Genomic DNA, 15452 nt, shown 5'->3' with positions numbered 1-15452 from the left:
TTGTATTAGCTACGCTGAATGAAAAAAGGAATAAACATTTAATTTAAAATTCCACTTACTTTATAAAATTAAAAATGGAACCAACACACTACTTACTGTTGAATGGCAGGCAAGCACCGATTCAGGCAGAAGTTTAATGATCTCACAAATACATAGCAATAGATGCTTTTAAACATAATCGAGTTAATGACAAAGTGAGTACAAATACATCACACACTACGTACTTTCGAGCTATTGTGGTCACTCGGATCCGGCGCTGTCCGCTGGAGTGCTGGTACTGCGTCACAAACTGAATGGCACCACGTCCACCTTGAGGAATGGGAGCATTGTGCTACATTAGGAAGATATAATATTATTAAGTGAATAAAATGGTCAGGTGTTTGTTTTATGATGCAATAGACTGATTTCTGTCACTGGTGACGTTTGGAGAAAATTTACAAGCTGGTTTATCATAGCAAACAAGCCCGGTAAACATTAGAAGTGAACTCTTCATGTATGATTTAGACAAGCTATCCTGGGCAAACAGAACACATTGTTATTATGCAAGCAATCAGATAGGGTGATGGAAAAATATAAAGCAATCATTGTATAAACATCGGGTCATTAGCATCAGCTCTTTCATTTTATGTATTCTGAGATCTTATGCAAGGCAGAGTCGGAGGCAAAAACAAAGTGACCATGTTTGCAAAATTGATTATGTGCACCTAAATTCTATTAGTTCAAGACAGCATGATTTTCATTTTAAGCACGAGTTCATGTGAGGAACAAATAAGATATTCAAGTCATTCCAAGTGTTTCACGGAACATTAACTAGGGAGTAGCTATACACTGAGGATGGGAAATGTCGGGAAAATAAATGTTTCAAGTCAGAATGGGCTGAAATTCGTTCCGCTCGCGAAATTTGCGGATTTTTAGCAATTTCGCGATCCGCGAATCGCGCGAAATTGCCAAACAATCTGCGATTTTTTTTTGCTTGTTCGCGCTTTAAAAATACAATCTCGCGCGTGCTGCGTTGACTTACCTGGATTCTGAGTTTGCCAAGTTGTTTTCCTCCCGCGAACAAGATGGCCGCGCCCAAAAACGACCGCATAGGTAAGTTCGCGGTAGCCGCGCTGAAAAAAAACCCTGCGAACATGCCAAAATAAAAAAATTCGCAAGTTTGCACAAATTCGCGAATTTTGCGGACCGCGAATTCGCTTTCGCGTGAATTTGCGGACCGCGAATTCGCAAATTTCGCCCATACTTATTTTCAAGGTTTTCATATACATTTCCAGTGAAGGGGCGCATGACTGCCCACAAAATATATACTTTACTTTTTTCTGTATCCTCAACATAGGAATGACATTACAGTGACCATAAATGACTTTTTGCAGGATGGCAGATAGATCTTTTGTGCATCGGTAAATCGAACATCATCCTCATCAATTTTCCGCGGCCCAGCCCTTTCTGAACATTGAGCTAAATCCATCTCATTACTCGCACCCAGCAGCCCCAAAGTCAAACCAACAAACTTTGGACCCTAGCTTGCGCCTCAGCATCCTGTCTGTCCTGAGAAAGAGGGAGTCAGGAAAGAGGAGGGGGTGCGGGGCAGTAAAATGGGTGGCCATGGAAATGTCAGAGTGGTTTGTCATGTGCTGCGCCAGGGGAAGATATGACATCGCTCTCTCCTTCAAAAGGTGCTGATGTGGGAGCCAGGAAGTGGAGCAGAGAAGCCCAGCAGTCAAAAATATTTAAAGATTAGATGCACAGATGTCCCTAGCTACTACTAAGAACTTATTCCAAGTGCGAAGAGACTTGTTTATTTGTTTCTTATTGCAGAGGCATTCTGAAGTCAGTGAATAATCTAGATGAAAGGTTGGAATCTGCAGTTTGATGTCCTCTTCTTTAGGTGTGATCAGTTCTAAACGGGTGAATACCACAGTCGTATCACTAAGCCTTATCCATCAACTGGCCAATGCCTGGTGACTCAGATTATAAAATCGAATGAGCCACAGGCCTGAACAAAGAAAAGTATTTTTCAAGATCATTCTGAATATTACACAGAAATCTTCAAGTGTTATCTAAGGTGGTACAGTGTTCCCTAATGAGGAGACCTTGAAACACACAGCTCTTCGAGCAATCCTTTTGTAGCGAGTCAGCTGTACAATCAGGAGATTGAGGTACGTGGACCAAAGGCATCAGGATGGCTGATTAGGAACAAACAACACAGCAGGGTATACAGGGTATTCAGGTGAGCGGTCATGTGATGTCTAGTGAGTCCTCAAGTATGATCTTCCTTTTATCAACAAGCAATAGGGATAGATTAGTGATGATGTGCTTGGGGATGGCATCTCAGACTGAACAGGTGAGCACGACTGTTGTGAATTATTTGCAATTATAATTACAATAATACAAACAGCGCATTTACTCTATGAGCTGGATATCTTTGCTTTGAGCAGCAAACACGAGGAAGGCCCTTCAAAGCAGAGTGAATTGCACGAAAGCGGATTTCAACACTGCTTTAGGTAACGGTACACCCAGGCTACGAACTTTCTTTGCCGATAATAGGGGGGGCGGCAATAGAAGTGGGGAGGTAGGGTAGGGGAAGTATGCAGGGCCTATGCGTAGGAATACACCATTCAGGCAAAACCGCTTTGCGGAATGGAGTGCTGTACCTGTGTCAGGCAATGAGCCGCATTTGAACATTTCTCACATTGGTCTTCCAGTTTGAGCTAGATCTGTGTATAATCAGGGTAAATATGTTAGCTGTTTTTTTGTGAATTAGTAGAAGAAGGCGTGCCCCACAGTGTTGGCAGTTCTATGGAGTGACCAGCTCAATTAACCTTAATGAGCGAGGAAGGAATCAAAGAAAGTTAACTCTGTTCTGTCTATGCGTGATGACTTTACAAATATGTCACAAAGCACAGTGAATGCACATCACAAAAGGAGCTCCGGGTCCGTGTTGGTAGGGAGGTCTAGCATGTGACTCGATGTGCCTAAGTGCATAACAGGGGATTTCCCTTTTTAAGGACAGTTCCCCTCACACACCAGAGGTGTCATGCTTCATCATGGGGGTACTTCCTCGTGTGAGAGACCTAGTCCTCACGTGGGCTACAACCCCCTCGCTCCGAGGGAGGATCTCAGGGATGTTATGATAAGGAGGGTAGGTGTACTAAAACCCTATGGGAGCTTGGTGTCTTAAAGAAAAGTGCAGTGCTGTGTTATAAGTGATTAAGACTAGCTACGGGGTCAGCTATGATGCTACTTTTATTCAGCTGCCCGGTGTCAGGATTAAAACCAAAGTATCGCTCGTAAAGCACGTGCCAGGATTCAAGGCCTCTGCACTCTTACAGGACCAACATGTTTCAGTCTAATAGACCTCGACTAGTGTCACAGCTTTCTTCAGGGTCGATAATGTAGCTACTGCAATAAATAAGTGAATGGTGTGGGCAGAAACACAGGTAAAACGTGCGCTGCATTCCTGCGAGGAACTGCACTTACGGCAGTTGTGGCGCCCGTACCTTATGGCTAAGTAGCCGTGACAGATGTGGTGAACACCGTAACCCTAGAATGTTATACGACGAACATACTGAACAGCTAAAACTGTCCTGGTTCAGTTTTGTCTAATTTATTTATCAAGTTTTACCTGTGTTTCTGCACACACGATTCACTTATTTATTGCAGTAGCTACATTAAATAAAATACAATACATTAAACTTGTGAAGCATAACTTCAAAAAAGTCACTGGTAAACTGTGAAGATCTAAGCTCATATGATAGTACACTGAAAGTACATACTCCTGACAGCAGACTACATCACCATAAAGGTTCTCAAGTCAACAGAAAAAGTGAACCATGAGACACTCTAAAAAATAATGCCCAGGCATCATCATAATATAAGCCAAGTCTTTGAAGGGTCAGACTCTAGGACATAAAGATTCCGCACAATGCCCAATACTGACTGCACTGTAGTGGGTTTTGGGTAATACAACCTCCCCACAAGTTTATGGATGTGCAATCACTTAGCCAATATACAATCAATCCTGAAATTAGTATTCAATGCGGGGGTGGGGGGGGGGGGGGGTGGGGGGGCAGGGTGGACCTGCAACATTACTTCTTGTATTCCGTTTCTTTTTTGACCAATGGTCTGCACACTTTTCCTTGAAATCTTCAGAGCATTCGGCTCCTATCCCAGAATGACCTTTCACCTTTTTTTCTCTTGATATTATAGATTCATATCAAGACTGTTGCTTCTCACAGATCTCCCTCATAAGCCCTAACTGCTCTGATTTGTATTATTCAAGTGCTTCTTGCTGCTTGAGTTTCTATCTTCAGCTTAGCCCTAAGAGCAGCAGATGTTTTGTGAATGCCGGGACAGCTAATTTACTATTCTAACCCAGGTCCTAGAATATATGGGGAAAGTACAGCCCCAGAATAGTCCAGGAGGCTTCTTGAACACTATTCCAACTATACACCTGGAATATTACAGGGCAACTTAGAAATTCCTAAAATAATGTAAAACAGGGGTAAAGTGCTGCAGTTTAATGTCTAAGGGCAGTCTTGGTGGCTGCTGCCTTGAGGGAGATGATCCTGAATGCAATGCAATAAACTAGGAATTATCTGCAGGTCCATCACCCTTATGTTACTAAGTAAATTTAATTGATTACAGACTAAGCGTAGGATCAGAATATTCACTGTGATACATTTCTCACGAGAATTCAGAAAAGAGGTGGTGTTGCTGATGGTGGTGACTGCATGGCGGCTTGACGATATCCAGGATGTTGATACGGGCATCACAGACTAAAGTATAAGTTGTAACTTAGAAATAACAGAAACCCACCAACAATTACAAAAAACACAAAGCAGCAAGCATAGTAGCACGGTTGTTGCAACCACAAGTCAGTAACTTGTAAAATGCAGTGTATGCTTCCTAAACTCCTGCACGAAGATGCCTTGCTTTTCATCTACCTATTATCTTTACATTTCACATTAAACATTTGTCCCTTCACCTTGTATATGTATTTTCTTTTACATCTCCTTTGCTTAATTCACAAATTGTCACTCAACCCCCTTCTATGTTCTACTCTACCTCCGGGGGGTCAAAAGAACAGTGCTCTGACTTCAGAGGGCCAGAGAGCCAAAAAGAACATCATTGTATGTATGTATGTATGTGTGTTCTTATATAGCGCTCGACTTACCCTAGGGCATCTCAGCGCTTGCATTGGGAATCTGTCCTGGCTTTTCCCTGTGAGATAACCCGTACTGGGCATCCCCAAGGTGAAGGCCAGGCATCCCGCCGCGGGGGGCCGTTGTGGAGATTAAGCAAGCTTAATGCCCAGAGCTGCATAGTGTGAACCCGAGTTTAGAGTGGGCACCGAAGGGAGAATTATCGAGTCCGTGGACAGTTGGGCTCAAGACCCTGCCACGTCAGGAATTGAACCCTGGTCCCGGGTCTGACCTCTGCTTCAGGGTATGCCTCCTCTAACCAGTGAGCCACACTTCTCCACACCAGTGAGCCACACTTCTCCACTTGTAAGAGTACCATTTAAACTTTTAGAGTTAGTCTAGGTTTAATCAGTTAAGCACTCATTTGTTTCTGGGTAGTAGGTGGACGCTGTGCCTTCCTTCATCATCCTAATACGATCCCCTGAATGCATTTGGTGTTAGGGAGGGGTGCAGCAGTTGCTATATACGTACTTGCCTCGTCGCCACAAAGCCCTTAAACACAAGCAAACGATGGGTATTTTTTCAGAAAGGGCGATGGATAAGAACCAGATACAAAGTCATCCTGAAGTCCCTACATCAGATCAGAAGAAGTCATTCTTATGAAGGCGAACAGTCCTCCACCCCAAACTGCTTAAGCAGCGCACTTGAATTCTGCACTCAGTTCTAGCACTAATGATTCCTGTAAGACACAATATGGCCCACAAACCAGTCATGGAATGGCCTGCAAAATGAGAGCCCTCATTAAATGTATAATTATAATAACCTCCTATGCTCACATCAATTGTATTCCCAACTGATTAAAGGAAGGCACACAACAAAACATGAGCGCAGGTGATTTGTTAATCAGTGAGTTTGCGTCACCTCAATTAAATGCGCTTCAATTAACTGATGGACATCAGAGATAATCTTAGTAATAAACCGCTAGTTCAATCTATAAAAATGATAAATGTCAGCTGCTGTAAACATGCTTCAGGTTATTTTAGGACCAGCAGCGATTATTACAATAGAACAGGTAAACCATGCCAAAAATTCATCTTTATCAGAACTCCAAACCAGCTTGTATTCAGTTGTCTACAACCGGCTCCACAACACTGGATTTATCAACGTACGGACCACTGAAGAACCACAGAAACACTGTAGTGAATGATCTCAGAATAGCAGAGAACGCAACAGGACTTCCAGGCTACTTACACTTTCCAACTCAGTGACTAAACAAGCGACCAAGAAGCTTGCAGCTAGTAATCATTAACTAGATACTAAGTTTGCTTAAATGTTTTCACCTTTTTTTACTGCTCCCTGCCGCCTACCCATCACTAGACCTGCCTCTTGATGCTCGCATCTTTTAATGGCTCTTCCTCTGAGTCCTTTTGGAGACTCACCCATTTCTGTCTCCGAGAGCGGACAGTGATGCGCTTTCGTTCCTGCACAAACTGAACCTCCTGACAATTAATTTTCTTGACATTTTAACAGAGCTGCTTTTATTTGTATGTATGTTTTTAGATGTGTGATGCACCCTCGTATATAGGTATTTTTGATTTATTACTGTACACTTCTATCTAAAACTCTAAAAGCGCACTCATTTCTTTTTCTGAAATGCACGTTTGCATAGATGCATTTTGTTTTTATTTTACTGTACACTCATACCGATGCTTTAACTGTAAAGCGCTATCGCCTATGGTCCAGGCTTGCACTATATATACACGTTAATAAATAGAGCACAGCAAACTACTTCAAATTCTAGATACCCTGAAAAACAGACACTAGGCACTATACTCCTTAGCCCTCCTGTCCAACCCACACCACACAATCTGACATTTCTATGCACCTATCTCCCATAGGTACAGGTTAGTGGATAAGTATATACAGATCTACTCCCCATGATCACCTGAAGCAGGGATACTATGCCTGTGCTGTGCGTTTGTACGGTGCTGGATCATTCTGAGTTAAAAATTCCTCAAGTGGGATTAGTTCGCTGTTTAGGTATAGGTCCCCCACTGTCCTGACTCCAGCCTCAGTCCAGCTTCTCAGTTGTGTCTCTGGGAAAAGAATGGGTAGCGTCCCGTGTGGTAACCCAACCAAGGGCAGGCCTGGGGTATAAAGTGGCTTACCGGCAGTGCATCTTTGGCACCTTCTCCAGCAGTAGAGGGCTCCCTGTAGGAGCCCTCTCGGATGAGGAACCTCTTAGGCTGGGTGTATGAGCTTAGCTATGAGTTGCCTCTAGGCAGTTGTGTGGCTCGTGACAATCAGAAGGGCATGATCTTGTCCGTCCACCCATTGAGCCAACCATTGCAGCTGTGCCGCCAGGTAACGGCGCCCGTAAGTTTACAAACTAGTATAGCAATCTTGGGAGCATGGTAATTTTGGTCAGCGCAACTCAAGCTATCTTGGGGCGTTTTAGTGAACGCCAGAAAGGAATCGTCCTCCCAAAGGACGGCAATACTGGTTTTAAATTACCCTCTTTCAAGTCTAATAAATCATGGAATACTTAGATCCCTAAATATTTAAAAGAGTTGGGGGTCCAATTCAAGCCCATAGAAAGGTCAGCTAAGCATGCGGTCCCCTCCATCACCGTAAAAACATACGTTTTTGTTGTATTCAATTTTAGTCCAGCGAATGTAGCATATCTCTCCAGGTGGTACTGTGCCTGTACAACCCCTCCCCTCAATCAATCAATCAATCAAAGCATTTATATAGCGCACTACTCACCCAGAGGGTCTCAAGGCGCTCGGGGAGGGGGATCCGCTACTGCTCGAACAGCCAGGTCTTGAGTTGCTTCCTGAAGGCGAGGTGGTCCTGGGTCAGGCGGAGGTGGGTCGGGAGGGAGTTCCATGTCTTGGCGGCGAGGTAGGAGAAGGACCGTCCCCCTGTGGTGGCTCTTCGGATGCGGGGGACGGCGGCGAGGGCGTGGCCGGTCGATCGAAGCTGGCGTTTTGGAGCGTAGAAGTTGAGGCGGCTGTTGAGGTATCCTGGTCCTTGGTTGTGTAGGGCTTTGTGAGCGTGGGTGAGGAGACGGAAGGTGATTCTCTTGTTGACCGGGAGCCAGTGCAGGTCTCTCAGGTGTTCGGAGATGTGGCTGCGACGGGGGATGTCCAGGATGAGTCGTGCTGAGGCGTTCTGGATCCGCTGGAGTCTCTTCTGGAGTTTGGCGGTGGTTCCTGCGTAGAGGGAGTTGCCGTAGTCCAGACAGCTGGTGACGAGGGCCTGGGTGACCGTCTTCCTGGTCTCGGTGGGGATCCACCGGAAGATCTTACATAGCATGCGCAGGATGTTGAAGCACGACGAGGAGACGGCGTTGACTTGTCTGGTCATGGAGAGGGAGGAGTCCAGGATGAAGCCTAGGTTGCGTGCGTGGTCTGTTGGTTTGGGTGCGCTGCCTAGGGAGGGGGGCCACCAGGAGTCGTCCCAGGCGGAGGGTGAGGATCCCAGGATGAGGACTTCCGTCTTGTCCGAGTTCAGTTTCAGGCGACTGTTCTTCATCCATTCGGCTACCTCTTTCATTCCTTCGTGAAGGTTGGCTCTGGCGGTGGCGGGGTCGTTGGTGAGGGAGAGGATCAGCTGGGTGTCGTCGGCGTAGGAGATGATGTTGAGGTTGTGCTGGCGTGCGATGTCTGCGAGGGGGCTCATATAGACGTTGAAGAGGGTTGGACTGAGCGAGGAGCCTTGAGGAACGCCGCAGATGGCTTCGGTGGCTTCAGATCTGAACGGGGGGAGGCAAACTCTGTGTCCTTCCGGCGAGGAAGGAGATGATCCACTCCAGTGCCTTCTCCTGGATTCCGACGTTGCTGAGTCGCTGCACTAGTGTACGGTGGCAGACAGTGTCGAAGGCCGCGGAGAGGTCTAGTCACCTCATGTGTCCCAGGTTTAGTAGCATATCATCCGCATATAGCGAGATGATAAGTTCTCATTCCCCCAATAGCATTTCATGCAGTCTTTCTTATTGTCTAAACAACTCTGCCAGTGGTTCAACAGCCAGAGCAAACAGTCGGGGAGACAGTGGGCACCCCTGTCTGGTGCCCCTGAAAATGTCATAGGGTCCTGATATCACCCCTCCACCCCCGGTTCTAAACCATGCCGTGGGGTGGGAGTACAGTATTTTGACCCATTTTACCCGTCCATCTCCTAATCTCATTTTGGTCGCTGTAGCACAGAGGAAATCCCATCTGACAGAATTGCTAACCCATCTCTTCTTCTCGGGGCCAACAAGGCCGAAATTTGTCGGATACAACGCTTTCAAAATGCCGCTGCTAGAGCCCTCGTTGGCCAGCCTTGCTTCTGCTCTGCTGCTGCCACTATACGTAAGCTGCATTGGCTTCCGATGAAGAGTAGGATTGAATTCAAGGCTCCTTGCCTATCATTTAAAATTGTGAATTCAGTCCATCCCAGTCTGCTGAGCAATTTGTTCACGCTGTATGTTCCCAAACATAGGTTACGGTCGGAGTGTCGGCAGCTGGTCGTTGTTCCCCGGGTCAAGCGCAACCGTGCAGGAAGGCGTTCCTTCCGTTACTTGGCAGCTAGGCTGTGGAACTCCTTGCCGGAGCAGATCCGTGGTATGGACAGCCTACTCGCCTTCAGGAAAGCTATCAAGACCTACCTATTTCCTACAGTCTAATCCTTGGTCTTCTGTCTGTTGCAGAGTTTCTGATTGCTGTCCTCCCTTATTTTGTAGCTGGAAGCGCCGGGACGCCCCTTCGCTGGGGCAGCTGTGTGCTATACAAGCCACCATAACTTAACATAACATCTGTGTGTCATCTGACCCTTCAAAAACCTAAACCATTAAATCCTCTGCCCTCTCTTAACTGATGATGTCAATTAATGTCAGAGTTTCTTAATGTCAATGTCAGAGTTTCTTATATAGCGCAGCTTATCAGCAAAGCACCTGCGCACTGTACTTTAGGTCTGTAGTGGTGCTATTGCCCCTAAAAAGTAACAATCACAAAAAAGCAAATGGATGAGTCTCCAACAGGGGTACGAGGAAGTTCAAAAGAAAAAAAAAGATCAAAAGTTTTGGAGGAAGGGGTAAGCAACAGTGGTGGGGAAGGCAGTGAAAAGGGAAAACATTTTTACAAGTTATGCAGAATTCAATGCCGAGAAACTCAGCGACAAGAATTACTGTTTCTGGCCAGATTCTCAACATGGAATTACATCTATTAGAGTCAGGCTGCTCAAAATGGGAAATAACTGTGCAGACAGGAAATTACTGTGTAGAATTCCTAGAAGTCTCTATTCTGAGGAGTTAACTCTCCACTGAGAAGGTAGTAAATGGGAGCGTGGGCTTACCTTTGAGGTGCGATGGAAGAAGGGGAGCTGGGCTGGGAAGGTGAAGGAGGGAATGAGTGGCCTAGTTTTGGTATTGCAAGATCCCTGTTAGCAAAAGACAACGTTTCTCAAGAACCAGGGGATGATACTTGGCTGATGTTGCACTCAAAGTTTGCTGTAAATACACACGGTCCTTTTAAACAGGGCAGGCGCATCCACTACCAAAGATTGGGAAGGCCTGGGCTGCAGAATAAAGGGAGATTTGTTTCGGTGGACGTCCCCATCTTTTAAATAGAGTGACTACATCTGTGTGTATTGATGTGCACTCTGTTAATCGCAAGTTACCACCCTTAGGACATACGGCGAGCAACATGAAGGTCTAGGAGTGACCCATTTACTGAAAATGTCTGCAGGTGATGCAACGGCAGCCACATCTGGGCTGTCTTAAGCAGAAACTATCACCCTGATCCCTGCATGTCCAGACATCTTTGCTCGCATTTCAAGGCAGGTTGTGCAGATCACAACAAACAAACTATTCTACCTAAAGAGACCCTGGGTAGCAAAATGCATGCAGCATACACCTACATTCTGGTAACTAGGAGGTATACACGCTTTAAAAAAAATATATACTATATGCAAGAAAGATATTGTTGTTGATTTTACTAGGACACTTTGGGCCACATGACAATATGAACTATAGAAGATTTGCAACTCAATAGAGTAAGCCAATGCTTTAGACCAAGAAGACAGTAAAACAGGTTACAACACGTCTGTGATGTTCCATCTACTTTCTGGTGCAGAAAAATATCCATGTCTGGAAAGTGGTTGGACGAGCCCCTTAAAACATCGGCCTTTCACCAGCTGTGACTGCAGTTCGCATCAATGTGTACCGTATATGAAAGTTCTAAAAAATCATATTTACAGTATATAGGCTGCAACCTCAAGACCATATATAAAAGCAATATAGCATTAAAATTGTCATGGTCTGTGACAGAAGAGTAAAGGAACGCCCAGTTTGAAATACGCCACATTGCCAGAAAATGATGGTTACCACTGTGAACAGCATAGCATTCAAAAACAGTATTCCAGCAGGTATTAGGAAATTGTTTCTTTAACCAATCAGTTTTTGGGATTATTAGCTGCTGAATTGAACATAATGCGTCATATCTACTAAGCTACTTTTTATCCAGCTTAGCAATGGGATACTGTCAGACATTCATACATGATACCTGATTCCAACTGCTTGTTTTCATATAAACCTGGCATGATCTGATTGGACGAAGATAGTCCATTTTTTGGTCAGTGACAGTCAAGTGACCCAAATGAAAGACCAGTATAAGCACCTTGACATACCGCTGTAATCAGGCGTCGTAGAACACCTAGGATGCACTTGGTATCCTTGGTGGGAACCCTATGATGAAGCATACCAGCACCTAGGTTGGTGGGCAAGGGTTCTTTTTAAAAACCTATTGGTCTGTCTTTTTCATAATGCTGTTTTGTATGTAGTTGATATTGAACCCGTTACAATTATTGATTTGTATTAATCAGGGGAGAAGAACGAGCTCTCAAAAACTCATTGCTCTCTGCATTTATTTTAATATATATAGGCAGTGCACAGCTGAAAGAGCCCTTTTTTGTGATCACTAACAACACCCTTAACCCTCCCAATTTCTGGGTTTTCCTGCTCTAACCATGGCAGAGAATCAAGGGTTGATATTTACCGAAGAGAATGTCAATCAGGGGTAAGGACCATGTCCTCAGTGATGGAGAGTGACTGTAAACTGCCCCCTCCCCGTATACTCTAGCCGTGATCCAACCATCTCAACATAATCATCCTTTCGACATTGCCCCCTTTCGCGGCAAATCTTAAAACCAAGTGCTAATTTATAAACCGAACAAAGATAGTTCACTCATTTACACAACTTTTGTCTTCACTGACGCACATGTAATCGTGTATACCCCTTGCATCCCATTCCTGGAATATACACTTGTTTTACGGTACCCTGGAGAGATCCCCCAGAAAATAAAAAAGAGGTGACAACTAGAAAAAAGGAAACAGTCTACAATAAACAGCACTTACTAACAGCAAACACAAGAATGTGCTGCAAAAAATCCACAATGTTTTCACATTGCTTTCAGGAAATCCTGTGCAACAATCTCTGATGTGAAATAGCAAGTTTTTTCTTTATAGATTACTTTCAACTTGGCAGGGTTTAAAAGGAAAGCCTGACTGCCTTTAGCCTGAAAGGCTGATATCAACTGTCGCAGCCTCCACCTTTGTTGAACTGTGGCCTGGCAAAAATTGGGGCGCACGAAAAATTCGCACCCCTTCCCAGACCGGCACCTATCTGGCCTAGCCAGATCATAAAGGGCTTCACGCAGCATGTAATTATTCAGACAAATTAAAATTGCCCTAGGGCGATCCACAACGTCCCCCCCCAGAACCCCCCTTTCTCGCACGTTGTATAAATGGGAATCGATGTGCCCTGATAATCTCAGTCTCCAAGTTCCACCCATTTAAATCAGGGAACGCCTCCTTAAACATTTCAATAATAAATTGTCTGACGTCCTTCCCCTCCCCTTCCTTATGCTTGGGAATACCCAACACATGGAGATTGTTCCATCTTGATCTGTTTTCAAGATCAGTTAATTTCCAATCAACGTCCTCCCTGTTTTTTTGTAGGGCTGTTATAGTCGACTGCTGCTGTGCCAACAGATCTTCCACCCACGAGATCCGCTCTTCTGCCTCCACGATTCGCGTTGTTATTTCCGTGCATGATTTTGCTATCCGACTCATTGTATTTTGTAGTTTACGGACCGCCCCCTGCGTACGAAGACCTTCAGCCCTGGTCTCGTCCCGGTGGGCCATAATCACCTTGTAGATGGTATTAAAAGTCACCTCCCCATCCAACTCCCCGGGTATACCGGCATTGTTCTCCACATGCACAGATTGAGTTTGAGAAGAGGGTGAACCGTCCAGGGTGAGCTGGCCCACAGGTGTCATAGTCTCTTGAAACATAGGGTTCCCAAAATCTTGTGCCTTTCTAACAGTCTCTTGATTCAAAGATTGCTCCAAGGAGAGTTCATAGTCTTCCGGGTGTGACTCCATTTCGTCCCCCAATCACCAAGCATACTCACGTTATCATTATCTTTATCATTTTATGATATATGTGAGAGGTCTGACATGGAGTAGAACTTCCCCCCAGAGCCAGCAGACTCGGGGGGTGGAGGGGGGGGGGGGGAGGGGAGGGAGAGGCAGATGGTGGGGGGCGGGGGCAAGGGGGTGGTAATGGGGCCGGGGTAAAAAAAAAAAATCCATGAGGACACTATTTTGCGATGTATGAAAAAAGGGAGCTCCTGGCATATATGTAGTAAGGCTCAATATACAGGGGATACAGATGGGGGTAGAGGCATTCGGCTTGGTTCGTTGAATGTTAGGGGCTTGAACCATTGAAACAAAAGGCAGCGGGTTGCGAGTGAATTGCAGGTGCTCCAGTGTGACTTGATATGCCTTCAGGAAACCCATATAGCTTGGGCTAAAAGGAAGTTACTTTCGGAGTTGGGCTATATGGTATTGGTTAGTACTGAGCAATCAGTTACATCACGGGGTGTTGCAATCTTAGCTAAAAAAACATATCCACAGCACAGGCAGAATACTGGCCGATAAACAAGGGAGGTGGGCTGTAGTTGAATGTATTAGTGGGATGCAGAAATTCACGATATGTTCTATTTATGGTTCAAACTTTGACTAGGTCCTGATCCTAGAACAGCTTAATGTAGAGCTGGCTTTATGGCCCGCTCCATTGATTGATTGTGGAGATTTAAACATTCACCTCGGCCCTAAATCTTTACCTGATGTGAACTATAGGTACAGTGGTAGGAAGCCAAGGGTATTTAAGGGGCTCCAATCTCTTCTGGACGCTCATGGTCTGGTTAAGGCTTAGGCTAGTTTGCGGGGCAATGAGCCTGGGTATACCTTTTATTCTTGCCCTCATCAGAAGCTTGTAAGGTTGGATTCTTTTTTTATTTTGAAACATTTACTACGGGATGCTGGTATACAGGTATACCCACGGGTTACATCAGATCATGGCCCTCTTGTGTTAACTCTAGCATTTGCCCGGACTGCATCGGTACCACAAGGTTTTTCTTTTGATAGGAAACTACTACTAGATCCTAAGTTTGTTATGTATATGAGGGAGTGGATGGAGTACTTCTTTTGGATCAATTGTGGTAGCACATGGACAGGATGTGTTTGGGATGCTTTTAAAGCCACATTTAGTGGGGAAGCCCTCAGTTTTGGTTTGTATAAACAGAAACAATTGCGGACCACACTACAGGAACTATATTCAGCCTTGATGGGGGCAGAAGAAAAGCTTATGCTGGGAATACAAGGTGGTTTTGATATTGCTGATCTCTCTTCTGAAGTTGCTAAGTGTAAGGCTAAAATTAATCTCCACTGGAGCAAAGAGCAAGTAAAGAAATACCTAAGAAACAACTGAATTATGAGTATGGGGAGACCAGTGGACGGTGCCTTGCACAAAAGCTCAGATCAAAAGAGGCTGCCCAGAGAATCAGTTTAATGGTTGATTCTCGAGGGAATACTGTGGAATCGGAGGCTGGGATCCTTGAGGTGCTTCACGATTTTTACGAGACCCTCTATACGGGGGAAGAGTATGATTCGCAAATGGGGGAACCCCTGATACAGCGGTTCTGTGACGACAACTTGGGGTTGCAGAGGCAGAGATGTTGGAGGCCCCGATTACTTTAGAAGAATTAGAAAGAGCTGTAAATGAATTAGCACCCGGGAAAGCGGCAGGACCGGATAAGCCCCACTCGATATCTATAAAACCTTTTTTGGAGTTTTGAAGCAAGATATGTTGGCTACATTTAGATGCGCTCAGATAGGTGCGCCCCCGATATCTTGGGATGAAGCCAGTATCGTTGTATTAAAAAAAAAGACAAGCCTTCTGAACATCCGGCTTCATACAGTCC

General features: G+C 45.1%; 1 protein-coding gene across 1 annotated transcript in view; it reads right to left on the bottom strand.

The window, feature by feature from the left end:
- Positions 1–15452, bottom strand: part of SEC23A (SEC23 homolog A, COPII component) — a 981910-nt gene that overhangs the window by 357988 nt on the left and 608470 nt on the right. Inside the window, exon 13 of the mRNA XM_086937358.1 lies at positions 225–331. Coding sequence (XP_086793484.1) covers positions 225–331 — 107 coding nt within the window. The remainder of the gene's footprint in view (positions 1–224; positions 332–15452) is intronic.

The sequence above is a fragment of the Lissotriton vulgaris genome, chromosome 9 (genome assembly GCF_964263255.1).
Source record: "Lissotriton vulgaris chromosome 9, aLisVul1.2, whole genome shotgun sequence".
NCBI classification, from domain to species: domain Eukaryota; kingdom Metazoa; phylum Chordata; class Amphibia; order Caudata; family Salamandridae; genus Lissotriton; species Lissotriton vulgaris.
The sequence above is the reverse complement of the archived record's forward strand: the minus strand, read 5'-3'. Positions and strand labels throughout refer to the sequence as shown.